This window comes from Notechis scutatus, chromosome Z (assembly GCF_049901735.1).
Source record: "Notechis scutatus isolate UNSWTSFEM ecotype Mainland chromosome Z, rNotScu1.2, whole genome shotgun sequence".
Classification (NCBI taxonomy): domain Eukaryota; kingdom Metazoa; phylum Chordata; class Lepidosauria; order Squamata; family Elapidae; genus Notechis; species Notechis scutatus.
Window position 1 is genome coordinate 83100396 of NC_142025.1, and position 13449 is coordinate 83113844.

Genomic DNA, 13449 nt, shown 5'->3' on the forward strand with positions numbered 1-13449 from the left:
TGATAGCCATCCATTTACCCGGCCAAGCTGCACTAAAGGCCTCCCAATAAAGTAACACAATGTTGCCAGCCAATCAAGACACAAAAAAAGCCACAAAACAGACAGAAGATATTAGAAACACCAATCAAGCAGAACACAGCAAACTCCAAGACCAATAAACACAGACCAAGACTCCCAACCAATCAGGATGAAGAAAAAACCATTCTGGCACAGCAGTAGGCTAGCCCCAAATTTAAAACTGAAACAACTGTAAAAGTCTGACTCACAGACGAACATAGTACAGAAGCCTGATGATGGCAGATGAGATTCTGCCGAAACGTTGCTACAACTTTAAAAGCACAACTATAATGACGTGGGAAAATACCTGAACAAAGCCGATACACACACACACACACACACACACACACACACACACACACACTTTTCACAATAAGGGAAAAAAATAAAGAAAAATGGATTGGTTAAGATTGTGATGTAAATTGTTTCAAAAAAATAAAATGTATTTGGTCCTGTTTCTATTGAGATGTTGCTTCTGGTTTATTATGCTCTATATGGGGAAAATGGTATTTAGAATTTTAGTAAAAATGTACTAAATTTAGAATTGTGTAAATTATAGAATTGTAATAATTATACTAATAATTATAATTTCAATCTTACATTATCTATAACTGTATTAGTATTAGTATGGAAAGAGGCAGAGTCAGCTTTTCATTTTTTCTTTTCTTTCTTTTTCTTACAATTGGCAAATCCCCTTTTTTCTTAATTTTTATATTTCAATTTCATTTTATATTATAATAAACTTTAATAAATCACTTTAAAAAAGGATTGCAAGGTGTCTAAATCCAGAAGAGCAGAGATACTATGCATGTAAAGGGCTCTTTTGAAGATCATTGTCATTCCATGGCCCAGCATTCGGGAGAATTATGTGAATTTTGACTTTTATAAAGGAAGAAATTGGGTATATAACTTCCTGCAGTATAGCTTGGCAATGAAAGAAAAGTATCAGCCATTTTCATATACACTACAAGGGAAGAATTCGCATCATTCATTTAGAGCAGGAGTGTCAAACTTGCATCGTCATGGCAGTTTCATGTGACGTATTGGGACTTTTTTCCTCTTTGCTAAACCAGGTGGGGGTGTGGCCAGCATGTAATGCCTCCAGCCCGGGGGGCGCGAGTTTGACAGCCCTGATTTAGAGGCTGAGGCATTATAGAAGCAGAACTTGCTAAATGACGAGATAGTTCAGCATGGGTGATCTATAAATAAAGATAAATACAGAAATGGAAGGAAAACTGGGAAAGATATATTGGAGGCAGAGAAATGAAATAAAAAACTCTTGGGGCTGTTGAGAAATGAAATAATATGATACACAGTTGATTAATGTCTACATTTTACTACGAAATGATGTGTGTAGGGAACCAATATATACCAATATACTTCCTGTAAATTTACATGTGTGAGCCATCTTTCCTTCTACAAGATAATAATCTTGGGTAAGAGGCCAAGCTATCCTTGTTTCTGGTTTTTATTACAGAATTTTTCTGCCATTGGCTATTTTATATCTCATTGGAGGTATTCCTGTTTACTTCCTTAATATTACCACCAGATTTATGGAAAAGACTTGAGCTTCTATTTGGCGCAGTTTAAATCTCCAAAATAAAGTGAACACGTTTAAAAGAATATATAATGTAATGCAATGCAACAAAGCATGACACGATATAATATGTTATATATATTATGAGAGCCAGTTTGGTTACTGGTGAAGGCACCTGGCTAGAAATTGGGAGACCACAAGTTCTAATGTTTAGGCACAAAGCCAGCTGGATTACCTTGGGCCATCACTTTCTCTTAACCATAGGAAGAAGAAAATGGCAAACCAATTCTGAAAAACCTTGCCAAGAAAACTGCAGGGATTTATTTCTCTGAGAACTGCACATGATTGAACAGAAGAAAAATATTACCGGTATGCCAAAGAAATGTTTAAAAATCAATGTAATATTTTTGGTGAAAGAATTGGGGTAATTAGAATATGTTCATACTTTTGTGATAAACAGTGGCCCTTTGGAAGGATAAACATCTTTAAATTTTATATTCAAATACTATTCAGCAAACTGAAAAAACAACTTTCCTTTGTTATAAACTCATGATACAGTAGTAAAAATTTAATGTAGTTTACATAGTATTCTTAAAAATTACTAGATAACCTATTAACTACGTTGACAATATCTACAAAATGATAGAGCGGAATTTATTTTTTTCTGGATTTGTCAGTAATCTGTATAATTGTCTGTGATTTTTAATAACTTTTTTCTAAAAAAATTGTGAGGCATCAGTAGACTTAAGCTTTTCATAATTTAGAAGGAACTCTGGGCCTTCAAAGAGCTGTGTCTGTGGCCAATATATTCAATTCTGATTGGAGAAATCCTTAGTATAACTAAAGAAGGGGATCCAACAGAATCCTCTTATGCACTTTACATTACAAATTTAGCATTAACGTTTCCATCAACTTTATCTTTATCCCAGCAATCCACAAGCCTGAAGGTGACAACGTTCTTGCCAACTAGCTCAGCCAGCCATAGCAGAAGAGACATCATGAATAGAAACTGTATGTGTTGATGAAGGCAATAAATTGTATAGAGAGGTTAGTTTAGTCTTGTTATGGGACAACAACCAATTCCTCATATTGAGCAACAATAATAGAACAGTATTTTGGTGAAGATCTCTGTTTCTCTTGAAACGGATTCCTATTTTATACATTTTTACCCATTCTACAATCTTCAATGGTGAAGATCAGTAGAGATCTGTCCAACTACATTTTTTCACATCTTGATAGCTATGATAGCCAAATTAACATACTCTCTATGCATCAGGAGAAGCCCTTTGACTGGATTGTAGGTATGTTTTGATTACAATTTCCCAGACTAGTAATTATGTCAGAATCAACTGCAATCTAGCATCAAAGATGACAAGTATACCACAGATGTCTATTAAGTCATGGGAAAAGAATGAGCATAAGAAAGAACTGCATTCTAATATTGTCAGCCCCTCTGTGAAGATAAGACAATGAGATCACCTCCACAGGAAGGTCAAAACTACTTTTATTGAGATTGGCTGTAATAACGCAATCTTGCAAATCTGATTGTACTGTACATCTTCCCCATTCTTATACTTAGTGAATTAAGAATTATATCTTCATTGAGGATTCAAAGTATTTTACCCACATTGCCTGAGCAATAATCCTCCTTCCTCTGTATGCAGAAGAAAAGGCAAGGAGTTTCATTCCAATATAATACAACAGCATCTTGGTACCTGTTGTTAATTGGTTCTGGGAGGCGTGACAAGTACTAAAAACGAATACCACGGAACTGGTCATGTATTGCTTTTTGGTAGTCTATATGAATCAAAATGCCATGATATTCATTCTAATAAGCCCTATCAAGTAGCCTGACAGCTACTTCCTAATCTGAACCACTGAGGGAGCTTAATACAGAGCTTAATTCCTTCTGCTTTATTGCTCAGATTTTGATTTCATAATCCCTCTGGGACAAATTAAAGAAGGTTTGGTTTCTCAGAAGTCAAAATCCTTAGATAACATAATCCAAAAATAGTTCAATCCTTTGCAATATTAGGTTCTTCATATTTTGGGTTCCCTCCTGGATCGAGCTTAGAGCTCACTTTAATAAAGGTATACTCTGCAGTAATCTCTTCCTTTTCTCTTTGATTAGAAGATATTTCTTTGTTCTCTAGCTGAGTGATAAAGCATTTCAGTAAAAGTGTAATACATCTCTGTCTTCCAATATTGCTTCCACTTTTCATCAGAAGCCTCTCTCTTTTTTCATCTATATTAATGGCAAAAGCATTCAAACCCGTGACTGCTGCCCTTTTGGACTCACAAATGATGGTTCTTATTTGATTTAATGGTGCAGTAAACAGTTTATGTTTCTCAAGATGGTAAATTCAGTCAAGGTTTTGCATATGTATAAAATTAGAACTTGCCAAAACCAAAAGCTTCTAAAAGATCAGCAAGGAAAAGAATCAGATGATAAAGTAATCCTTTCAGGAAAAGGATTTGACCATCAAGACTTGCTATTCTAGTAGCTTTGCTAAGCTAAATTTCCTCCTTAAATACCAGCAGTTTCCAACCCTGCCCAAACACAGCTGATTTTGATCAGGTATGGCTGAACCTGCCTATGCATCAATGCGATATTGCTCTTTCCTGAGACAACTTACCAGATTTCCTCAGGGCTGGGTGGAGAAGGGTTCTGCATTTGCTGGCTCCAAGTCAGGAATGATGGGGCTGGTTGGTGGCTCAGAATCATTGCCACATAGGTTCTGCTTCTGAGACTGCCTTCTTGTTAGCTTCTTCCCCATTTGAGAGGATTATTGAAACTGAAATATGGCACACCCAAATTTTGCTCCTACTATCAAGGGTAATCGTTTTAAGTTGGGAACTGCATAACTTCTTACTTTCATTGTTTATAAGGATAAAGTACTGCTTTATTTATATTTCCTGCTTTTTCTTTCTAAAGAAACATTACTTCATCCTTTGGATGATTTTCATACTCTTACTTATCACCTGGACAGTACAACCAGTTTTGCTTGGAACATTGTATAGCTCTGGCCTTCTAAAGGTCATCTCAGGGGCATTATCTTTTACTTCAGTGTTTCTTAAATGGAAACATGATAATTATCATGTTTTACTCTCAAGTATGCTCTTTCTGATATACTCATTTCACAAGATAGCTACTTTCCTCCAAGATTTTCAGTTCAGGAGTTCTGCCGACTGGCCATATGATCTCTACCTTTACCTAGCACTTTATGCTGGATTTGTGTTTGCAGAAAATGGCATCTTTTGGAAGGACCATCTTCTCTTCTCAAAGAGGGGCAAACAAATTGAATTCAGATAAAATGTTTCCTACTTATGGATGTATTAAGAATGAATAATTGGTTATTCCGTGCCCACAATTGTTGGTATGGTTTTATGTGAATTCATAGAATACTCTGTCTTGCTTAGTCTTGGGTGACATTGCTTTTGATTTGTTATGTCATTCTTAGGAATGAAAGGAATTGAGTGGGATTCATTCCAAGTTAGGTGGTAAGATGAGCGGATTCATAATGAACAATTTTGTGAAGTCTAGACAATTCTGAATGGGACCTTGCACACATACATAACTCATGTATTTAGATTTTTAGATGACTACTCAAAGAACTGCAGATATAAGTATATAACTAATTGTTTGACTTTCCCCACCTGGATAATTAGGGGGAAAAACTTTACATGAAGATATAGCATAAAAATTAAACTTCAAAAAGTACAAAACATCTTAGAATTTTTCCATTTCATTTTTTTCCAATCAAATGGAAGATACTGTTTGATGTTTTTGACCATCGAACATCCAAAACAGGAATTTTGAAATCACCAACAATGGGGGTGTGGGTTGTATTCTACAGCATAAGTGGGTCAATTCTCTGAGGAAACAGAACACCATGAAATTGTTGTGCCAGTAAAAAGTTATATACATATCAATCTGTGAACAATCTTATTTCCTTTACAGGGAAAAATTTACAGATATTATATATATATTATATACGTATTAAGAAGTGTAGTTTGTAGTTAACAGCAATCAATACATTCAGTGATATTTGAATTAACTCAATTTTCTTGTTTTGTTTTAGTAATCACAACTGGCACTAGCAATTACATTATTACTGTGGTCATTTGTTACAATTAATTATTTTTGACTGTAGTAAAATCAAATAATCCTTATTAAAATTTATTTTAAAATACATTATAGGAAAAGAGTCATGTTAGTCTACGATAGCAAAAAAAAATCAGGAGTCTGTTCCTTTTCCAACTAACATTATTAAAAATGTGAGTTTAAATGACTTAATCAGATTTAGAACACAGCAATAGTTGATGTTGTGCCACATGGTGGGGCTATATTATTAAATTTTAGGGCTTGTTTGAGTTGTCTTCATGTAATCCTGGCATATTTTATTAGATTAATAAACTCTCATTACTGGGAGACTGAGATGAAATTTTTCTTCCATTTCAAGGCAGTTTTACTTTCCTATGCCCTTTCTGATATTGTTGCAATTGTTATAGTGAACCTTACAGCAATTATTCTGGAGGGGTTTTCTTGCATTCAAGGTTGGAATTGAAGTTAGAAATTTCAAATTAATCCATGGCATGGCTAACATCAGGTGGACCTTTTATACATAACCCCATGAGGGGAAGTCAGAAGACAATAGCAGATATCTATACTGTTGCCAAAAACAGTAAATTTAGGAATGGGATTCTATGAATTCACATGAAACCATTGGAAGACATTTCTTTAACCAGTGGGGAATAGCAAGAGCTTTTATCAATATATCTGGAATGTTAGCGTAATATTTGGTTCCCAAGACATGCATATTGAATTTCAGATCAGCTTTCAATGCTGAATCAGTTGCCTCATTTACCAATTCTCCACTGTTTTATCCAATGCAATTAATTAGAGAGAGGTCTATTTGAAAATGTAGAGGGCAATCTTAATTACCAAGCATAACAGGCAGTTTTATTGAACTCCAGCAGGAAATGGAAACTTTTACTTGGCAGTCGGTAAAATCAGAGAAGAAACAATTGAAATAAGATATGACTTAGTTGATTATATCCCTTTTTTATATAAATGTAGATCCTAGGCAATGTAGGTTACAGCATATAGTTGTCACAGCATGAAATTTGTTTCCATTTTACATTGGCAGTATGATGAGTAACACATTCAGAGCACAGGTGACACTTTGTAATAATTTTTATAAAAATTCAGGACTGATGATTTCATTTATTTTTCTTCTTTAAAAACTCAAAATAACTTATCAGACATACATAAAGCACAATTACAGAATCTGATTTAATGTAATAAAAGAAGAACATGGTCAAATCAGAGGTGGTATTCGGCAGGTTTTGACCAGTTCTGGAGAACCGGTAGTGGAAATTTTGAGTAGTTCGGAGAACCGGCAAATACCTCCTCTGACTGGAGATTTTACAGTATCCTTCCTCTGCCACGCCCACCAAGCCATGCCCACAGAACCGGCAGTAAAAAAAATTGAATCCCACCACTGGGTCAAATATATTATTCCTGAAATAGGAATAAAACTCAGTCAATAAAATTAAAATGTCCTAACATGTTGGAGCTCAACTGAGAGGAAGCTGACTGAACCTCTGTAGGATTGGAATTCCATAAATGAAAGGTACCAACAAGTCCTCCTTTGCATTATGATCTGGTCCATTTCCATTTATAAGTGTTATAACAAAATTCTTGCAAGAGTTGACACTCTATGATTATGTATACAAAATTCTGTAGATTTCACAAGTAATCACTTGGCACTTGTTAGGAATGTAAGTCACCTAACAACTATTTGGGTTGGACAATATATAATCCAGGGTAGACATTTTAATACTGCCTCTTTAAGAGAATCCTAAAAGTATAATTGGGTGTGGTTTCTCAAACGGCCATAAGATAGAGCCAGAAACCTGGGTTGTCTTAGTCTGAGTCTCTGTTTTCCTTCTGTTGGAGAGTATTGCCATTCCTCCTAATTGATTGGTATTCATGGATTTGATGCAAGTCTGATACTGAACTGTTTTTGGTACTGGACTTTGTTATTGGATTATCCTTGGACTGAAAACTGACTGACTTACCTGTGAATGACTTTGGACTGCTGATTTTGAACTTTGTTTAAACCTTTATTGAAAGTTAAAAAAAACCTACATTTATTTTACTGTACAGTGTATCTGTGTGCTGTGTGTGTATTATTCAAACACTACTCTCAAATACGTCTCCCTGTATGCGCTCATTCTCCTAACAGGGAATTACCTCAACAGCACTGCTTTATAAAACCAGATTACAGTGGATGATAGTCAAAGTCTGTGGTCTACATGCTGACCTTTTTAAATTTAGTCAAACAGAACCTGTATTGCAGAGCAGATGGTTTAATATTAGAGTAATGTGATTGGGAAACTAGTAATGTAATTAGAAAGAAAATAATCTACAAACTCATTCTATGCTTGCAAAAATTTTGACTATCAGGATATTAGCATGATGTAAAAAAATGCAGAACAGGAAAGACATAAGAAAATATGCAGAGTTCTGAAATATTGTTTCATATTGACAATCTATTTTATAGTCATTTTACCAGTTCAAGTATTTTACCAATATCCACAATGTGTTAATGATTATTAAGATTTTTAAATGTTATTAAGAATCAAATTATTAACCGTTTTTACATCATTATTAATAAATAGGTAATTGTTCGTCTCACAGTAAGCCAGATGTTCAGACTGGATTTGGCATTTTTATTGTCCTATTGAACCCTTCCCAAGGATCGGGGATAGATATTGGTATTTTGTGGTATTAGAGGTATCATCATAGGATGTAAGCTGTTCTGGGTAAAACTGACTTTTGCAAATGACTGATAGTGAATTTGTCAATGCTGATGTGTTCACATAGTGCTCCAGTTGTTTTAGGATTGCACCCAAGGTATCACCACTGGATATGTTCCAAATAACTAGGATAGCCTGGTTGTTGCTGCAGTTGTAGATTTAACTAGTACTTACCGTTCAGTGATGGGATTCAAAGATTCTTACTACCGGTTCTGTAAGTGTGGCTTGGTGGGCATGGCAGAGGAAGGATAATGTAAAATCTCCATTCCCATCCCACTCCAGGGGAAGGATACTGTAAAATCTCCATTCCCTCCCAACTCCTGGGGGAAGGATATACTGCAAAATCCCATTCCCTCCCCACCCCATTAACCTGCTTTCCAGCTTTGTTCTCCTGTGCAAGGCAACAAAAGAAGACCCAGCCAATCAGCTGGGACTCGGGAGGCAGAGAATAGAGGGGGCAGGGCCAGTCAGAGGTGGTATTTGCCGGTCCTCTGAACTACTCAAAATTTCCACTACCGGTTCTCCAGAACTGGTCAGAACCTGCAAAATACCACCTCTGTTACTGCTGCAGCCTACTGCCACTACCAGTTATAGAAACCAGATCAAAAGAAGGAAAAGGCTACCCCACCTGCTGTTTGAGAAAGGATAGAACAATGTAAACCCAGTATCTCAATAGTCAATCACAAAATGGCCTAGGCATTCACAAGTATGTTACCAGATTGCACCGCTCCAACAGAGCTATAAACTGAGACCATTAATGTCTGTTTAAACTGGAATTTAGGTTCTTAGAAACACACAATAACAGAGAGTTAGGCTCAGAGAAAAAAGAATTAGGATTCGAAGAACAAATGTGAAGAAGAAAAAGTAGGTAGGGTGTAAAGAGTACAGAATGAAAAAAAAAAAAAATTGTGAAAGAAATTTGGCAAGACATGAGTACATTTAGAATCAAAAGAGCCATGGTGGCACAGTGATTGGAATGCAGTATTGCAGGCTAATTCTGCCCACAACCTGGAGTTTAATTCTGACTGGCTCAAGATTGACTCAGTCTTCCAATCTTCCGAGGTTGGTGAAATAAGGACTAGATAGTTGGGGGAAATATGCCAATGTTGTAAACCACTCAGAGAGTGCTGTAAAGTAGGGGTCCACAACCCTCTGGGAACCAGGCTGCACAAGCGGTGGACAAGTATGTGAAGTGGATTAGATTGTGTGTGTGAAACCACCCCAAGCCACCACCGAGCCATGGAGCCAGAAAGGTTGGGGATCGTTTCTGTAAAGCACTATAAGTCTAAGTGCTATTGCTGTTGCTAAAAAAACAACAATACCAAGATGAACTTCTGATTGAATGGAAGAAAGTGCTTTGGTGTGTCCCCGGGTAATTGTTTAATTTTATAAAATCAATCAGAATAGAGTTGGAAGGGACTTTGAAGATCTTCTAGTCCAACCTCCTGCTCAAGTAGGAGACCCTATAGCATTTCAGACAGTGATTGTTCAATCTCTTCTTAAAAACCTCCAGTAATGAAGCACTCACAACTTCCTATGGCAAGGTGTTCCAACTGGTTAATTCTCACTGTTAAGAATTTCTCCTTAATTCCAGGTTGCTTCTCTCCTTGATTAGTTTCCATCCATTTCTGCCCCCTGGTGCTTTGGAAAATAAGTTGACCCCCTCCTCTTTGTGGCAACCTCTCGGATACTGGAATAGTGCTATCATGTCACCCTTTTTTTTCTGTAGACCAGGAGTGTCAAACTCAAGGCCCACGGGCTGGATCCAGGTCACGATGCAGCCAAATCCAGCCCATGTGGCCATCCTGGAAACTGTTAAGGGTCCAGCTCGCCTCTCTTCAGCCTGGTCCATGCCATCCTGGTGTGTGTGTGCATGCACAGGCCCAGTTCTCCATTGCCAAGTGCAGAACAACTAAAGTAGTCTGTGGGACTATGGTTAAAAAAAATAATAGTTCAAACCTTCCAACCTCATGAGATCTTTTTTTTTTTTTTTCGTGAGAAGTTGGAAGGTCTGAACTATTTTTTTACCATAGTCCCACAGACTATTTTAGTTGCTCTGCACAAGGTGGCGGCAAAAGGAGCTGGAAAGATTAGTGAAGAGGGATGTCCTGGGTGGCAGGGTGTGTGTGAGGGTTTGGCCTGTCTCTCCCGGCTTCAGCACTTCAGTGCCTGTTGGCAGGACGCTCAAGTAAGCTGGTGTGGGGCACGGAGAGGGTGGCTCCACACACTCCTGCCTTGCTTTGTACTCCACCTCTCACTGCTTCACTGCTCAGGTGGCTCCTGCCACTCACGTCGCTGCCAGTGGCTGAAGATCACTCTCTCTCCCATACACACGCACGCACACACACAAACAGAGGTTGCATTGGATTGCTCTCTGTCTTGCCCCATGTGCATGCTTTGCAGTGGAGCTGCTCGGAAGGCAACTGCCGTAGTCTGTCCCTTTAAGCTACTTTGACGCGGGAGGAAGGGGGACCATAAAGGGACAGGCCACAGAAGCTGCCTTCCAAGTAGCTCCCCTGCGAAGGGAGGCAGAAAAGTTTGGCCAAGTCCTCTCCTCCTTCTCTGGCATACACACAGTGTGCACACATCTCAAGGCGCTGGGACCTTCTGCAAGGAGATGGTACATGGGCGAGTCCCTCTGCTGCTGTGAGATGTGTGCCTGTTTGCTCTGTGTGTATGAGGCCAAGAAGGAGGAGAGAAGCAACCAGGTTGAATGCTGTGGCAGAGAGAAGCAGCCAGGTTGAACATTAGAAGACTTGGCTGAACCTTTCTGCCAGTTCTGTGGGTGAGCTGATGGGCGTAGGTATTGGTGGTTCTGTGACTGGTGGCAGGTATAACCCGATGTCACTCAAAACAAGGTGCCACCCCACCATGCTGTGAGTGACATCAAGTTGGCCACAACCACTCAGTCACATAACCCCCCCCACCAAGTCACGCCCACCAAGACATGCTCACAGAACCAGTAGTAAAAAAACGTGAATCCCACCACTGTCAGAGGTTCTGACCTGTTCAGCAGGTTCTGACCAGCTCTGGAGAACTGGTGGATTTGCTCTTGTTTGCAAGTTTTCTTCTAAAAGTGACATGTTTCCATCAGTCTAAATTTGACTTCATTTAGTACAGTAGTTCAGCACACAGTGTTACTTACATTTAATAGAAAATAGTATTATATTTAGTGTAGTATAGTACTTACTACAACATAAATAACATTTTAAAAATGTTTCTCCTAAGTGATAAGCAGCTACTTTTGGAAAGTGACTCCTGCAAGGTTTTCTGGTTTCTGCATACACTGTATTTTTATACATTTCTTAGATATGGACCTATGACCTTGTCTACCATAGAATATTTTGCGTCCCTAGTTTTCAATTTTAACCTAGCATAGCTCTGATTGCATATGAAACAAATGCATCATTGTTTAATTTTTTTTAAAAGGAGAGCAGATGGTATTAAGTGTTAATAGACACTGCATACCAGTCATTCCACATAACAGATTCTCAGCTGTTGATTTCTGACAGGCAGAAGCATCTGGTTTCTAAAAATACTTGTCAGAACACACATTAATTTCCCAATAGGAGACAGTACTCTTGTAACTATTGCATGACCATTTTTCCCAAGAGTAATAGAATTTTACTCATGGTTTCATGAAGACAACCCTGATAGTGTGTTTGCCAACCTTTCTTTCCTCTCTGCAAAGGCATTTGATGAACTTTAAAAAGGCTTTCCTGTTCCTTATGGAGGAAGGGTACTATTTGGGAGGTCCTAAGACTGCCCATTTATAGGATTGGTTCTCTGAAAGTTGGGAAGTCTTTAAAGAGCAGGAGTGATATAGAATCTGAGTCATTTGGAACCTTCCTGTGTAAAATGCTTAGATGTCCTGATATAGAAAAAGGAAGCATGGAAACAGTTGAAGTGTTTGATTCAGAAGGCAAAGGCAGGGGGCTGAAAGCAACAAAAGAATTTTGGGCTGGAGATGTAATTTTTGCAGAGCGAGCCTATGCTGCAGTGGTATTTGACAGGTAAGCAGGGAAAATTAATGTGTGCATTATTAGGAAGCAAGTGGGGAATACAAGAGGGAGATGGTGAAAGAGAGATGCTATTCATCATCTCCTAATCAGGTAAAAAGTTAAGATTCCTCCAATTTACAGATGAGAAAATAGGAGTACCGAGGAAGAGACTTCTTAGACACAGTTTTCTATAACAGTGATGAGATAGAACATTCCTCTTTTCATCTCTACCTTGAAGTCATAATGTACCTTTAAAAAAATCACTCAGGATTAAATACCCCCTTTCCATAAACATGCAATATCAGCATAATATGTTGAGGGTGTTTGTAGAATCACATTTAACACCTTAATGGTGCTATATGAGTACATGTATTTGATATTATCAACCATCAACTGTGATTGTGCAGTCTGGTCAGAAGCTCATACTGGCAGTTTTATTGATAATACTTATTGCTTAGACATTGTTAATATGAAATGATGAGAGTAAGATATCATAAAATATATTCCCTATTGCCTTCCCTCTAAATACTTTCTTCTCTACAATTTAAAGGCTGGTTTAAATTCCTGACCTTTAAAAAAAATCGGAATATAAATTTAGATTTGTAGAAGATCCCAGGTGTAATCTCCCAGAATTATTGGATGACTGTCACTTCATTTATGATGAATGCCAAGGCAATTGGGTGGAAAGTACCTTAGTTGTAGGGCTGCACCTCTGTTGGTTCCCCTGTTTTATAATCCATAAGTGAATAAGGAACTATGAAATGGGGAAGCCTGTTTAGCTAGATTACTTTGTTCACAGGTTTCTGTAGGTCCTGGAGCCCTGTGTAATCACATTGGAATATGTTAGCCTTGCCTTACCTGCTTTTGGAAGTGGCCAGTGCCGGACAAGCCATGTATCCCTGAAGCAGAAGTAGAGATGCCACTCTTTGTATATCCATATTATATCTTATTACTAACAATATCTAAAGAAGTGATTGATTTTTCATAGGTAACATATGCTGGTGAAAAAAGATGTTGGACCAACAACAT

At 37.8% G+C, this 13449-nt stretch overlaps 1 protein-coding gene across 2 annotated transcripts in view; it reads left to right on the forward strand.

The window, feature by feature from the left end:
* The first annotated feature begins 11968 nt into the window (after positions 1-11968).
* Positions 11969-13449, forward strand: part of SMYD1 (SET and MYND domain containing 1) — a 32425-nt gene continuing 30944 nt past the window's right edge. Inside the window, exon 1 of one of the 2 annotated variants that reach the window (XM_026679884.2) lies at positions 11969-12432. In XM_026679884.2, the coding sequence (XP_026535669.1) occupies positions 12278-12432 (155 nt within the window). In that variant the 5' untranslated portion in view covers positions 11969-12277. The remainder of the gene's footprint in view (positions 12433-13449) is intronic. The other variant, XM_087945851.1, reaches the window with a different exon arrangement.